We start from the raw sequence: 15,825 nt of genomic DNA on the forward strand, positions 1-15,825 counted from the left end.
GTGTTTTCCCCATTTTAAGGTACGCGTTTTGAACATTAGAGGCATGCTAAATGGAATGGAGTATGTAGTGCATAACCTCCTATTCGAGAAACACTGCCTCAATATTAATCTTGTACACGGTTTCTGTATGTTATTAATTCTGTGGCTCTGAATATTACGGATTTATTTTTAATATCAAGTAGTATCCAGTGTAGTTATGCTGCATACAACCTTAGCTGCTCTTCAACTCTAAGTTTTAGATTGTTGTATTAATGTAATTACATCTACTTATTAGAGTTAACTTAGTAATGAAAAATCATTTTAAAGTTTCCTTCAAAAATTGTATCTACCAAAGGTAATAAATAGGTACAGTAAGGTAGTAAATAATCAATCCGAAAATCTTAATAAAATTCTGATCTAATCTACATAAAACGAAGCAAAAACCTGAAAAACCAATTGACCCAAATAATTTCGCAAATTGTTGAATCAATCCATTGAGCTGTGAAAAGATTGTCCAAGATAAATGTCTTATTGCAGAACCTCCTCTTTGCCTAATGCCCATTTTGTTTTGACAAAAATAAGCAAAAACTGCTGTTTTGTAAATTCAATCTTTACTTATTTGACAATGGCCGTAGATTAATACTGATTTTGAAGAGATTGAATCATTGTAAGGCAAAGAATTCTTAATACAAAATCCATTTACTTCAAGAAGACATATGCACATACTATATATGCAGTTTTAAAATGTCAACTATGTCAGTTTGTGGTGACTCTGAAACTGAAACCAAAAAGAAACTCGATGCCAACATCATCATTTTGCAATAATTTGCAATACAACAATATTTTTTTGGTAGATAAAAGGTATTTTTTTCACATAGGTAGAGATTAAATAAATAATGAAAAGAAATAATTAATTCCTTTTTCATCATTTTGCAAAGGATTTAAATTTTTTACAAATCTCACGCTCTTTTTTCACACTAGCTTGGTTTTTTTTTTGCATTTTTACTACGTAGAGCTATAATTATCTAAATTCATAAAACTTTTGGCCAAACAAAAACTAGAGTAAGTCATATCTACATATTATTCCTCACAGGTGGTATTTGTGAATTTTAAATATCTCACTACTGAATCAAAATTAATGTTTCAAAGGCTATTTTGAAGATCTTTATATATATATTTCTTGTGTGCGTGTGTATGTCACTGAACTCCTCCTAGACGGCTGGACCGATCTGAATGAATTTTTCGGTATGCGTTTGGGTGGCACCCTGGATGGTTTAGATTCACAAATCAGCCCGACAGATGGCGCTGGGGTCAGCTAGTTATTATAAAAAAAATTAAATGTTTTTATTAAAATAGATCGATACTAATTATTTTGAAATATACTTAAAATCAAGCATGCGCGTATGTCATGCATATTCGGGTAGACCAGGCGAAATTATTGATCAGAGATTTATAAATGCCATAGACAATCTATCACCCAAGTTTATGAACACCTCCTTGCTGCATTGTATTTTAATGTTTTTTTATCGTAATTTAGAATTGGGTTTCCTACAAATTACCAAGTGATGTATTGACTGTACTTGTTTTAACAATGATTCCGTTTTCTGAATCCATAATTACTAGCAGTTCAGTCCTCTTTTGTGAAATGTAATTAGCTTTTAAAAACGATTCCAAAAAAGGAGGACGTACAAAAAATCCACTTAAAAGTAAGGCTATTTTTATAAAATAAATTAAAACATTGTCGCAATCTGCGGTAGAAACAAAAATAGCTTCGACATTTTTCAAAAAACATCTAATCAGAAACCTCAACTCAGCACAAGAAACTCATCGACTTTCCATGGGCATACATAAAAACCTTAACGGTGAAATCAAACTACAGACTTTTTGTTTTACATAATTACGAGTTTTAAATATTTTTTTTAAATTCTATTCATCAAAAAATTAAGAACTTAAATTTATGAAGGTTTCTAGGTCGCCGGTGGAAAAAACCCACATAAAACTTTTTTTTTGTTATTACCATCTCTTAATGGTGGTTTTGTTCTATATAGGAAAATACAGTTATTTATTTACACCCACTCTGTTAAATTTATATTAATCATTAACAATGTTACTTTTACTTATTGGTAACATTAATTATTTATGACTCAACCATAATCTTATTTATAAACATAATAACTATATCACTATACATATATTGCTTATTTATTTTATTGTTATGTGTAATTTAATACGCCTTTAATATTTCTTCTGTTAATAATTACAATATGGCGCTATGTTTAAATATTCTAAGCCGTTAACCGTTTAGCGTCAAACCTTTTGTCGCACAGACTTGCTAAATGTCTATCAACATCGCTAGTGTATGTGATCTTACAGTAAAGCCTTCCAAAGCTTGTTGACAAACATATTTTCCGATTGATTACGAAACGATGGGTAGAAGTGGAAGTATTTGAGCGCGAGCAACCCTCTCCCTTCCCGCAGTAACGCGCGGCCGCGATGGCGGCACACGCGCTATCACGCGTCAAATTCAAATTTCGAACGCGTTCTAGTCAATTTATTTTTTAAGACTGATGTACTATGACTGCTAACTATACAGCTTACGGAATACAAATATAGATTTAAAAACATTAAATTATAAGATTACAACTTAAGACATGACGTCTTGACTGAATTTACATGACCGACTGTTGACAGTGACAGTGAATGTGACTGCGACTATATTATGTGACCCGACTTGACTTTGGATTGACTGACTGGATGAACGGGAGGGTTTACTTCTTCAACGTAGAGGTATGTAATTTTTGTTCTTTTTTCACATAAATAATTCATTATTTAAATTTAAATTATTACTTTAATAACGAGTTTCCACTTTATTTACATCGTAAGTCTATTGGGTAAATAAAAATAAAACATAATTGTTTTTTGATTAAAAGGTTCAAGAAAGGTTTTGGTTGAATTATGAATATTTTAATAATTATCTTATTGTTTGAAAAGTAATCTTATTATCACTTAGTGATGAGGGGATCATATGTATATCCTCAAATATTGTTTAATCTTAAATCAAATTAAATCTGTGTTCTGTTATTAGAGTCTTAAAGTCAACTATTTGCTTTAGTTAATTTTAAACTATTTAAGTTTAAACTAACTCCTGATCTTCTGTAATGTTGAAATATTTTAGACATATATATTGTAACACTAGATTTCTCTACGATCAACTAGATTTTTGGCAGTAAGTTGAAAGGACGGAGAGTAACAAAGCCTACTCTTATTACTAGGAAAACAAACGGTTCGCACGGGATTTATAAAAAACCGTTATAAACGCGGATGACGAATGCGGGCAACTAGTTGTAATAAATGATATCATAGGGCAATATCGAATTTTAAAATCATCGGACGATTGCAAAGGATTCTTTGATATTTATTATATTATGTAGTATCTACTATATTACACTATGTAGTGGTGTTATCTACTTAAACTATTAGTATGTAGTTATTATGATATAGGTATACCTATATTTTTCGTTTTATGTACATAAAAAAATATATATACCTACATAAGTACGAATAGGAAAACGTGAGGATAACACACTGCAGGTTGTGCTTAATTAAAAAATATAAAATATGTATTATATATACATACATACATATATATACATAATACATATTATTTATATTTTAACTAAGCACAACCTGCAGTCTGTTATCCTCCTGTTTTCCTTATCTTAAGGTGGCCTGGCAGAGATCGGTACTAAGCGATAAGGCCACCTTTTGTAGATATACTACTTCTGACTGTATTTTATTACTTTTAACTAGTTGATATAATTACCGAATAAAACCTAAGTTTTATAACCTAACCTACTTACTTTAGATTTTGGTTACAACCTTAAGAAAGGAATGCGAGCAAATGATAAGCAATTAAAAATAAATAAATAACAGAAATGCGCGTGACTTATAATTTGGATGAGCAAAACAACTTTAGCAAAATTACTTATCAATTTAGTGGCTACAATATCACATAAAATAATGTTTAAGTCAAACGATTTTTTATTAAATTCAGAAGAGAAATTGAGTGCAAATTAGAAAATTGGTTAGGTGTCTAATGCATGACAAATAAATCTCAGCAAACATTGATAAATAGTACCTCGTCGGTAAAGATGTTTTACGTTGAATATATATGTCATTTGTTCACAAAACTGACAATTATTATTAAACTCTTTATTTGTATACCACAACATTTAAAATATAACAAAAACAGAAACATCGAAAGAAGTAGTAATACAAAGGGCGGCCTTATCGCTTAATAGCGATCTCTGCCAGGCAACCTTAGAATTAGGAAAAAAAAAAGAAAAGGAGAATAGACTGCTGGTGGTACAAATATTAAAATACATACATGCAAATAACTACATGCCAATACATAAACTAGTGTGCACAAATAGATATAAAGTAAATAATATAATAATTAAATATAAAAATAAACTAATATATATAATAACAACACTTACATAATTAAATACTTTAACATACAATAAATGAGTAAGTACATATATACATACTATTAAAAGTCGTTAACAATATAATGGGCCTTAACTGCTCTTTTAAATATCGCCAGTGATTTGGATCGACAATATGATTAATATAACCGTTGTTTTTTAAAGATTTAAAAGTAATAGAAAACAGTTGTAACATTGCACTCCTTACATCGTTTTAAAATACAATAATATAAATAAACAACAATATCTGTATAAAACTACTCGTAGCTCGCTCGGTTTGCACGTAACTTTGAACGCGTGGTCTTCAGTTTTTTTTTTATAATCGAGATAATCCGAGTTTAAATTAAACTCTCCTGTTTAAATCAATGTCCCAAACTTCAGTTCAGCAACAGGAAAACCTCCGCATTCAATCTATAATGTTAATTGTATTAATTAATATTTTAAAATATAATATATGTGGGCTACATATATTATATGTATTTTAAAATATCGGCTCAATCGAGCAATTTAAAGGGCAATATCGTTTAATATATAAGTGAACGTAAGACGGCTTGTATTTTTTGTAAATATTAATGTTAGTAGGTCTGTTGGTAAATAATTTAGTTGTCTGTAATAATTATTATTTTATATCTTGCTATTTTCTATCCTTATTTTGATATTAAATAATTTAATAGCAAACCCTTTTAGTCTACTCACTTGTGAAGATAAAAACGGATTTAGCCAACATTTTTCCGGCTTGTCAGTTTATGCAATACTTTTTTTTTACGACAAGAACCCTTGTTAGCAATCTCACCTGCTGGTAATTTATGATCTAGTCTAAGATGTTAACGGGCTAACCTTTAAGTTACAGAGTGAGCTTTGAGACTATAACAAAATGTTTGCTCTCGCAAGCGTTCGCTAATTTTAACCCATAATTTATTGATATTTAAATATTTTTTTTATATTCATTTGTTTAACCAGAACGGATTTAATTATACAATAACACGAATAGTGTCGATGCCCATATATCGCACGTGTATACGCAACCGGCGGTTCCGCCAAGCGAAAGTGGTTTTCACTTTCGCTGGGGTTAACGACGCCGCTAGGGTTCTCACCTTTCTAGATATAATACACTGGCCAACGACTTAAGAATGCTAACAAACGCTCTGTCTTTACCAAAGAGCGTCTAGTACCGGACATTGGTCTCTTGCGCTAATTTTCACACTTAATTTTATATAAACATATAAAAAGTAAGCCAAAGAAAATAGATAAAGTTTGTGATTTCCACACTATTGCACAATACTCAATCTATCTAAACAGGCTTCTGTTGTACAGGCAGTATCATTAAATTCACTTGTTACCCTGTTGATAAATATTTTACTAATGTACTTTATTTTTTTTTATTCTAATGTACTTTATTTCGACGTGAAACTAAAGACGTTCTTCGTGTTAAGTGCGTAGACAAGAAGAGTTTAATAGATTAAAGAGTCTAAGAGAAAATGTCTTAGGCTTAACATTTAGACTACGACATAAGCGAAACTTATAAAATCGAATAAAATGCTTATATTGTGTTGAATATCTTTATTTTTTTAATAAGCTTTACTAAATTTTTTGAACCTGATCTTTTTATATAAACAATATTTAATTATAGTTTGTGTAACTTATGTTTTAAAAATAGAATTAAATTATTTAAGAAAAAAACGAAAAACCGTTGTTATGGTACAACGGTTTTTCGCATGAATATGATCTTGTTGTTTTTCTAAATATATCTACTTATAAAAAATGGAAATTTTGATTCCATAACGAGACAAGTAAGTTAAGTAGACTATAGCTATGAGAGAGATATATCCTTCGATTTTTATAAATTATATGATGTTTTTCTGTCTCCTGAAAAACATGCTAGTCAGTAAAGAAAAGCATTATTTTTAACTCTGCATCGGTATGCGACAACCCTATCCCGTGTCTACAATGTTTTAAACAAACATCAATTTAAGAGAAATCACAGTCATATGTTAACTACCATTGATTTAATGTGTTACTAATGCTAACTACTGTCAATTTACGAACATCACCCTACTTATTGTATAGGTAGTACTTTTGAATGTAGTAGGTACTAACCAATAGTTAAAGTTATAAGGAAACAAGACAGTGAGAAGAAGTTTAAAAAGAGACGAAACGAAAGTCCAACTGAAATGGAAATGAAATGTCACATGATTCGGGACAAACAAAACCAATGGAGTACAACTGTCTCCGACTGGTACCCTAGACTTGGTAAGCGCAGTAGAGAACGTCAAAAGTGAGATGGGCAGACGAGAGGAGAAGGGTTGCGCGAGACAGAACTCAATGGAAAGTGCTGGAGGAGGCCTATGCCAAGAGGCCAAAAAATTCAACAAATCTCAACATTATTATATTATGTGCATGTTACATAATATACAATTCATTTTCTTTTTCTTATAACTTTCATTTACATAATATTCATAATCGTACCTAATCGCAAGTCACAGCGCGTAATATTTTATTTAACACATCCACAGTCCGGTGCGCATGCTAATTACGTTTTACTGTTATTGCTCAAGCAAATATAATATTAAATATCTCTTGTGCAATTTGAGATAATGGTGGCCCTTTCTTATTTTGGAGATGTTGCAATAGCTGATAACCAAGCGTAACCGGGGGGTATATGGAGCTCAAAAATCTCCAGCACAGCACAGCTCCAGCTAGCATGGGCAGGAGATAAATATTCCCGGGGAGAGGATAACAATTTTTCTTCTCCCACAGCTTTATCAGCTCTCAGAGCACTGGCGCTCAAGTGAAAATAATATATGTGTAATAATAAACAGGGGTTAACTTCTCCTACCCCCGTTCACGTGCTTTAGCATGTGAGCACGTTAATTATATCCCCTGGCAGGTGATATAATTTTTGTCTCCTGCCTGTGGTAGCCCTGCTGCGTGGGATAAATTTAAAAAGATAACAATATACCTCCCACTGCTTTATCAACTATCCGAGCATAGGTTCAAAACTGGAACTAATATCCAAATAATATACGTGTAATAATAAACTGGCGTATACTTCCCTTTAACCCTGTCGTCGTACTTTGGCAAGAATGAGAAGGATTTAGGCCGCTGGCCACTGTTGCACTTTAGGTACTTACACGTCTTTGAGATGTTGTCAGAATGGAGCACTCCCAGGCATTCAGGTTTCCTCACGATGTTTCCTTCACCGTTAAAGCAAATAATATTGAATTCTTGTAACGCACATAGCTTAGATAAGTTAGAAGGGCATGCCGGGGTCCGAGCTCATCCCCGTAAGTAAAGCAGAAGTCCACTTAATCTAATTATCTATTTAATTAAATTGTTTAAACTTACTAATTGGTAAAGGTTTTTCTAGTTTCTAACTTAATTTCAACTCCAACGTAACTAATAAAGTGGCATATTACTATCTTAATATATATAAATCTCCTGTCACGATGTTTGTCCGCGATGGACTCCTAAAGTACTGAACCGATTTTAAATTAAATTGGCACACCGTTTGCAGTCTGGTCCAACTTAAGAGATAGGATAGCTTAGATCTTTAAGTAAAGTCACAATTTTATTTTATTGCAAATTATTTGTCTATAATTAATTGACAGTCACATGTTATATGTATATACAACTATACTCATTTAAGGCTTAGCGATACTGAATACTTTAAAAACAAAATCAAACGCAGACGAAGTCGCGGGCAACAGCTAGTTAGTTATAGATTCTTACTATTTTAAATTCAGATAATCTTCCACTAAGTCATTAAAGTACAAGTTTATATGACTTTTAACCTACGCTAGTATTCAAAGACTCTTAACCAAATGTTATGCAACGTTTGATTATACGCAAGAAAGTTTTATTTCTGTTTATACCATTCAAATATCTCACTGAATGAAAGTAGTGTTGTCATCTCATACATATGCATTCACCATTCACCAATCTCTACATCTGCATTCACGTCCTACGAGAATTTTCACCCGCAGCAATGTTATGGCGTAGGATGCAGGTTATTAAATTCAATTCAAAATTCAAAATTCATTTATTTCAAGTAGGCCTAATACAAGCACTTTTGAAACGTCAAGTCTGTCCGTGTGTAGTGACTCTACCACCGGTTCGGAAGGCAGATTCTACCGAGAAGAAGCCGGCAAGAAACTCAGCAGTTGCTCTTTTCCAACATCAAAAATTTACATTTTATATTTTAACATTCATTTTTCTATCTTGTGAGAGATGAAAGCGGAGCCGGATGCTTCCAAGCAACCTTGTCATTAAGAAACTCATCAATTGTATCATAACCTCGCTGTAATAAATGTGTTTTAACACATTCTTTAAACTTATGGATTGGTAGGTCCAAAATTACCTTAGGAATCATATTATAAAAGCGTATACTCATTACATTACATTACATATTAAAAACGTTTATCGTATTTGATTGAAAAGTAGAGCTTTCAAAAGTCGGTAAAAAGTTTCAGAGGGTCAGATTAACTCTAGCCTTACCTAATAAGCTTTCCAAGATAAATAAATGATAGCGACATATCAAAAATAGAAGCGGTGATAACGTAGTTGGTGGGACTTGGGTGGAACTTTCGGGACGGCCGGATTCAGACTCTGCTAGGGTTCGCACCTCTTGGCGTGCCTTGTAGCGCACGCCTCTCTGGAAGATTTGGCAGCGATCAGGCCATTGATGATACTGGGGATCAAAACCTTGGCGAGAGTGCGGTGAATACGCAAGTGAACCCCGTGCTCTCAAGTGAGAGCACGAGGTCTATCGAGGGACACACAGAGTTATTAGTGGGTGCAAGTCCCACATAACTATTCCGTTTCCCCCAACGGAGTGCTATGCGTCAGGCATTTTTCTGTATAAAAAAAAAGGGTTCGCACCTCTAACTTATCGCATTTCATTAAGAGTTCAAGAATTAAATATCGCTTGATTTAACTGTGAAGGAAAACATCGAAAGGAAACTGTTCAAATGGGAAATGTTCTCATGGGCGTGTCACATCTACCAATCTGCACTTAACCAGCTTAATGTACTACGTTCTAAGCCCTTCTTATTTTGAGACGAGACTCGTGCCCTGAGTGGGCAGGAATTGGGAGGATAATGATCCTCTTAATTGATTTTCCATTTTATTTCCAGTATCGAGAATGGAGACAGCCTTGAAAGCCGCACAGAAGACAGTCAGTTACCAGGAGCTAGCGCATTGCGTCAGTCACCTCTATTAGAGCAATGCCCTCTCAAAAGCCCTCCAAAATGTCCACCAGCCTCCAAAAGGTCAGTTCTTTACATGAAGCTCGCTTAAACCCTCAGTATGGCAATTTTATTACATCAATCCCCCTAGTCGGATTATATGCAACATCGAACCGGAACGCTAAATCACTAATCAACACTACTAGCCACAGCCGAAGCCTCCAACCAGACCAGATCAGAGAAAATTCTAAAAATTATAAATCCCAAATTTCCCCTGTCGGGAAGCGAACCTGTAACCTACATAACATAAAACCACAGCGCTCAGCAATGCGCCAGGGAGGTCGTCGTGTCCCGCGTAGTTTGAAAATCTCTCTCTGGATATTACCCACCCTGTGGCTGAAATCCGTCAGGGAACATTTTTTTTTAACCCTATCTTTACCCTCAGGTACCGCACCCACGATGGCACTTGCAACAACCTGAGCCGTCCTCGATGGGGTGCCACAATGACCCCGGTCCAGCGTTTCATTCAACCCGTCTACTCCGACGGCATCCAAGCCCCTAGACGGTCAATATTCGGATCTAAACTACCCTCAGCAAGAGAAATAAGCGCTCTCGTCCATGAAGATAAAAACGCCGAAAATCCAGGAATCACACATCTGTTAATGCAGTGGGGGCAGTTTTTAGACCACGACGTTACTGCATCTTCGCAATCGAGGGGCTTCAATGGATCTGTGCCAAGATGCTGCAAGAATGGTGGAAGGGACTTCATTCCCAAAGAACTCATGGTGAGTATTTAAAACTATGCATTGCTATAATCTGAAAGCTGTTCTCGTAGTTTGACGAATCACTGAAGATATTGGTGCTAATTATTATTTTGAAGGGAAATCTCTTTTTTTTCGGATTGTGTGTAACTGATTAACCGTAATGATTTTAACAGCGAAAAAAGCGCGGGCTTGTTGGAGTGCCTCGAAATAGGGCTCTGCCAGGAAGAGTTTGAACCCTAGGGCTCGAAGAAGAGAAGGGATCGTCGGCCTTGGGCCATCTCGTGTGAGGCCAAACCTCGGCTCAGGTGACGATTGAAGTGAAAGTTTCGGACGGTGATTAGTCCGTACGCCTCCAAGACTGGGGTGTGACGAGATAAATCTCTGAACTAAATAGATATGTGTCAAAACAGTTTAAATCTAAATAGACATGTGTCAAAAAAGTACATACATGTGTACAAACAGACATAAAACTATTCTTTATTCCGGTATGAAACGCGAGGTTGCCGCTGTAATTACAGGCGTTTTAGGCTAAACATCGACGACTTTCCATTTGCAAAAGAATCCTTTGTTTTATAGCTGCTGATGCGAGAATTCCTTTCATTACAGCACCCAGAATGCATGCCAATAGCAGTACCGCCATCGGACACATTCTACGGACCGCGCGGCGTGCGTTGCCTGGACTTTGTGCGTTCCTCACCAGCTCCTCGTGATGACTGCGCCCTCGGCTGGCGTGAGCAGTTTAACCAGGTGTCTGCCTACATCGATGGTTCTCCGCTTTATGCCAGTTCAGCGAGGCAGTCGGATAAACTAAGACTGTTTAGAAATGGTAAGTTTTATTACGAAGTTTTTTTAACGTTACCTTACAATTGATTGGGTCCAGATCTTTAATTTTTTTTTATAGAAATACGTACGATACGTGCAAAAAGAGCCTTCACAGGGTATACAAGTAACAAAGTGTCGTCATACAAAGTGTCCGCCCTGTGTCCATTAACCTTAAGGCGTAGGTGCTATGCGTGTGGTGGCCCTTTAGACCTGAACGCTGGAATTCTGCTTCACTCAGGGATAACAGAATTCGGCTACTTCCCTGAGTAGCCAAGCAAACGAGCTCTGTCACAAAAAGCTCTACTACTGCTCGTATTAAAATTTATTAAAATTGTAATATTATTTCACAAAAATTTTCAAAATCAAATTTTCGTTTAAGAGTGTACTCAATGCTGCACCATAAGTCATCACATACTTTAGCTCTAAAAAAAATACATTAAAATTCATTAGTTCAAGACTGGATTAGATATCTTTGAAAATACTTTATAGTCATATTGTTAAATTATATAGGATTGAGTCAGCCACCAAAAAGTCCCGCAGCGTAATGTTTTATCTTATTTATTGCAACTACCTCTTTTCAATGTTTTCTCCTTTTTCGCCTTTGGTTGCCTAGAAGAAGTCGCTGGGTATGTAGCGATAAGGCCACCAAATTGTACTCTCTTGCTCTATGTTTATATCTCTGTAATTTTTTTTTCTTTGGTATACAATAAAAGTGTATTCATTCATTCATTCATTCATTCATTCATTATTATCCAGGTATGCTGCAATACGGCAAAGTACAACAGCGTCGGCCTCTCCTGCCGACCGACCGCGATGAATTGTGCCGCGGCGGCGCTGTCTCTACGGACTGCTTCAAATCTGGTGACGCAAGAGTCAACGAGCACCCTGGCCTCGTGGCAGCGCATATCGTGTGGCTCAGACAACATAACAGGTTTGGACAAACTTCAGAAGGAATACTTAAAAGAGTTCCTCAAATATAACATAATTAAGTTCCACTTCGGTCATAGTGCAGCCCTCCATGATGGACTTTTTTACAACTGGCAATAAATTTGTTACTGTCAAAAATAATTTCAGAATTGGACGCACTTCTGTTCTTTTTCTCACATAATTAAGTTGAATTTAAATTTATTATTCCATACAGTAAAATAAATGATATTTTTATTATATTCAGCATGTTTTTTTAGTTATTATATAAATGAATTTGTTTAAATTAAGATTTGCATGATATATCATGACTAAACATGTATAACTACAATGTTTTATGCAAATAAAAGAATTTGAATTTGAATTTGAAAAGAAATATAATTTATTTATTTCTTTTATAAATATAACCTAAAATAAACTATGTAAAACTAAATAAAATCTAAAACGTCTTCCAAACCACCGCCGCGAGGTACAGTTCCTAAGATGATGGCAGCATTGCCCCTTTGGATGGCCAAACTAATAACTAACTAAATAACTTATAATTTTAACTAGTGTTTTTGCGCCCACTTGGAGGAAATATCAGATTTGTAATTTTTTTTTTTTAATTTCGGGATTTAAACCTGCCACTTTCTGGCAATCGCGGCCTGAGCGACAATTGACCTACGGCTCTCCTACTGTCGATGCCGAAAATAGTATATTCCTTTTTATATCAGTCTTAAAGCGACTATAGCGCCATCTTGTAGGACACATTATATAGAAGAAACGAAACGATGACACATTGCTTTTTTATAATAATAATAATAATAATTTCGTTTATTTGCATTAAACATGGGTTACATATTATGTGGTAAATAGGTACAAAATAAAATTGGTCCAAACATGTTGTGCCATATGGGAGTGAAAAATTTTTTTACGGATACAAATCTAAACAATTAGACAATTTATTTGTATTTAATATTATAATAAATGTTTTTACCTACACTCGGAAGAAATATGAAATTCATAACTTTTAAAATGCTAACGAAAAGTATAATGCCTTGTTATTCATCTCAGCTTTGAACTAGCACAAGATAGAACAATGATTTTTAAATTCTAAAATGATGTTGGAAAAGAGCAAATTTAAATCCAAATTTCTTTATTCATGTAGGCCATCACAGGCACTTATGAAGCGTTCATACATATTTGTTTACATAATTGTAAGGGGACAGGGAGCAACTGCTAAGTTTCTTGCCGGCTTCTTCTCGGTAGAATCTGCCTTCCGAACCGGTGGTAAAATCATTACAAACACACATACTTGACGTTTTAAAAGTGCTTATAATATAAGAAATAAGTGAATTTTGAATTTCAACAGAACTGTGGTTATTTCCACGTAAATTAATACAACTCCATTAACAGATGACTATAAATATTTACAGTCACCAGACCACGTACCTATGATATTTTCAGATTAGACGTACCTGCTTAAAATATATTTTTGTCCTGTTATCAATAAAAATTATCTTGCCTGGAGTTACTACCCTAAGTTTAAAGAACTTTGTGTAAATAATACACACTAGTCATGATTACTCTGTAGAATGGATGCAATAAAGGAGAGGCCAAACCGTGACGTCTGCAACTGCATCCCTAGCGGCGTTCAAATTTGCGTTCAGCGTGCGACCAATCACAAGAGGCGCATATTCGAGCAACAGTTTGCGATTGGTCGAGCGTAAAACGCAATCACAATCGCCACGTAGCATGGCGCGCATGGGCTGAAAACATATTCCTCATCGTGAAAAGGTTACATTTTATCTCTCCAAGCATTGGCACATTTGAAAAATTTAACCAAAAATTATATTATAATTAACGCGGGTAAACTGTTTCCGTGCTTTGGCAGGTGGACGCGAAATTTCATCTCTTGCCAGGGTATATAATTTATATCGCCAACCTATGCTAGCCGTTTAGGTGTGGCTTATGAAACCAATCAATTTCCTCCACAGAATGGCTCAAGAACTGGCACACCTCAATCCGCACTGGAGTGACGAGAAAATCTACCAGGAGACGAGAAAAATCGTCGGCGCCATGATACAACATATTACATACAGAGAGTTTCTACCCATCGTTTTAGGTATCCACTTCACTTCACTTAAATTCGAATCTCCCTTTTATTTTTTTAATTTCAATATTCCATTCAAAGAAAAATAATAATAATAATTATTATTATCATCGTTTTAATAGATATTAAATAGTGAAACTTACGTTCAACTCACATTGTTTTTGAATTTATCAGGTGGTGAAACCGGCCCTTAATATGGTATTTCATGGCTTATATTACAGAACATTGGATTCAACGAAAATAATTTACATCCACTAAAAATTATTTATGTTACGCGTTTTCTCAAAAATCAAGCTTTTTATGAAATAGAACGTTGTAGTCAAAATAATTTTTCGTAATACCTATATTCATTATATTATATACCTTCCATTTATTAGTTGTTATAGCCTAGTGGGTTAGGCTTCGGCTTTACTTTCGTGGAGGCCGAGTTCAGGCCCCGGCACGCACCACTAACTTTTTGCGTTCTGTGCGTTTTTCATTTAAGAAGTTTTTATATCACTTGTAAACGGTGAAGGAAAACATCGTGAGGAAAGCTTCATGCCTGAGAGTTCTTCATAACATTCTCAAGGGCGTGTGAAGTCTACCAATCCGCACTTGGCCAGCGTAATAGACTACGGCCGAAACCCTTCTCATTCTGGGATTAGACCCATGGTTTATTTGTTTGTAGGTTCCGAAGTAATGCGGTTATTCGAGCTGGAGCTCCAACAGAAGGGCTTCTACCGCGGCTACAGCCCAAAGATCAACGCAAGCCCAGCCAGCTCGTTTGGTTCCGCCGCCTTCCGCTTCGGTCATAGCCTAGTGCAGCCCTCCATGATGCGCTTTGACAGATTCCATCGCCCGATTGCTAACAGTACGTGAAAACTATCATCTTGTCTTATCTCCAGCACAGCCTAGCGAATAAGGCTTCGGCTTCCCGTTCACGCACGTACCTTTAACTTTCCGGAGTTATGTGCATAGCAAATCAATATCACATGCTTCAACGGTAAAGGGAACATCGTGTGCCTGCTTAAGAGTTCTCCAAAATGTTCTGAAGCCCGTGTGAAGTCTACCAATCCGCACTTGGCCAGTGTGGTAAACAAGCCTAGACCTTTCTGTTTCCCAGAGGAGACCTGAACCGTGGGGAACCCTGATAATGGGTTGCTGATGATGATGATCTCCGTCGAAAGATGGTTGAAAGAATCTACAAATAAAAGTAGTGATATCCTAACCAATGGCCGAGAAAACTGCTCATGGTTCCTTACCATCAATATAAATGGATTGTTATACAGCAAAATTAGCACTTTTATAAATTTAAAATGCATATAAAGATTATCGGGCAATCGCGGCCTGAGCGCTTTCACCAATTAAGCTACGGCTCTCCTACCGTCGATGCTGAAATTAGTATATGCCTTTCACATCAGTCTTATAGCGACTGTAGCGTCATCTAGTAGGAAATGTTGCAGTTTTACTTTTTTTCATAGGTTAATATTACAATGCGACACGTTTAAAACTAAAGATGACACATTGCTTTTTTTTTATATTTTTATAATTTTTTTTATATGCATTTTAAATTTATAAAATTGATAATTCCTCCA

General features: G+C 35.2%; 1 protein-coding gene across 1 annotated transcript in view; it reads left to right on the plus strand.

The window, feature by feature from the left end:
* Positions 1 to 15,825, plus strand: part of LOC120629494 (peroxidasin homolog) — a 49,563-nt gene that overhangs the window by 29,631 nt on the left and 4,107 nt on the right. The window contains exons 3-8 of the mRNA XM_039898435.1: positions 9,599 to 9,733; positions 10,095 to 10,434; positions 11,020 to 11,239; positions 11,992 to 12,166; positions 14,136 to 14,263; positions 14,919 to 15,101. Coding sequence (XP_039754369.1) covers positions 9,599 to 9,733; positions 10,095 to 10,434; positions 11,020 to 11,239; positions 11,992 to 12,166; positions 14,136 to 14,263; positions 14,919 to 15,101 — 1,181 coding nt within the window. The remainder of the gene's footprint in view (positions 1 to 9,598; positions 9,734 to 10,094; positions 10,435 to 11,019; positions 11,240 to 11,991; positions 12,167 to 14,135; positions 14,264 to 14,918; positions 15,102 to 15,825) is intronic.

Source organism: Pararge aegeria, chromosome 14 (genome assembly GCF_905163445.1).
Source record: "Pararge aegeria chromosome 14, ilParAegt1.1, whole genome shotgun sequence".
Lineage (NCBI taxonomy): Eukaryota > Metazoa > Arthropoda > Insecta > Lepidoptera > Nymphalidae > Pararge > Pararge aegeria.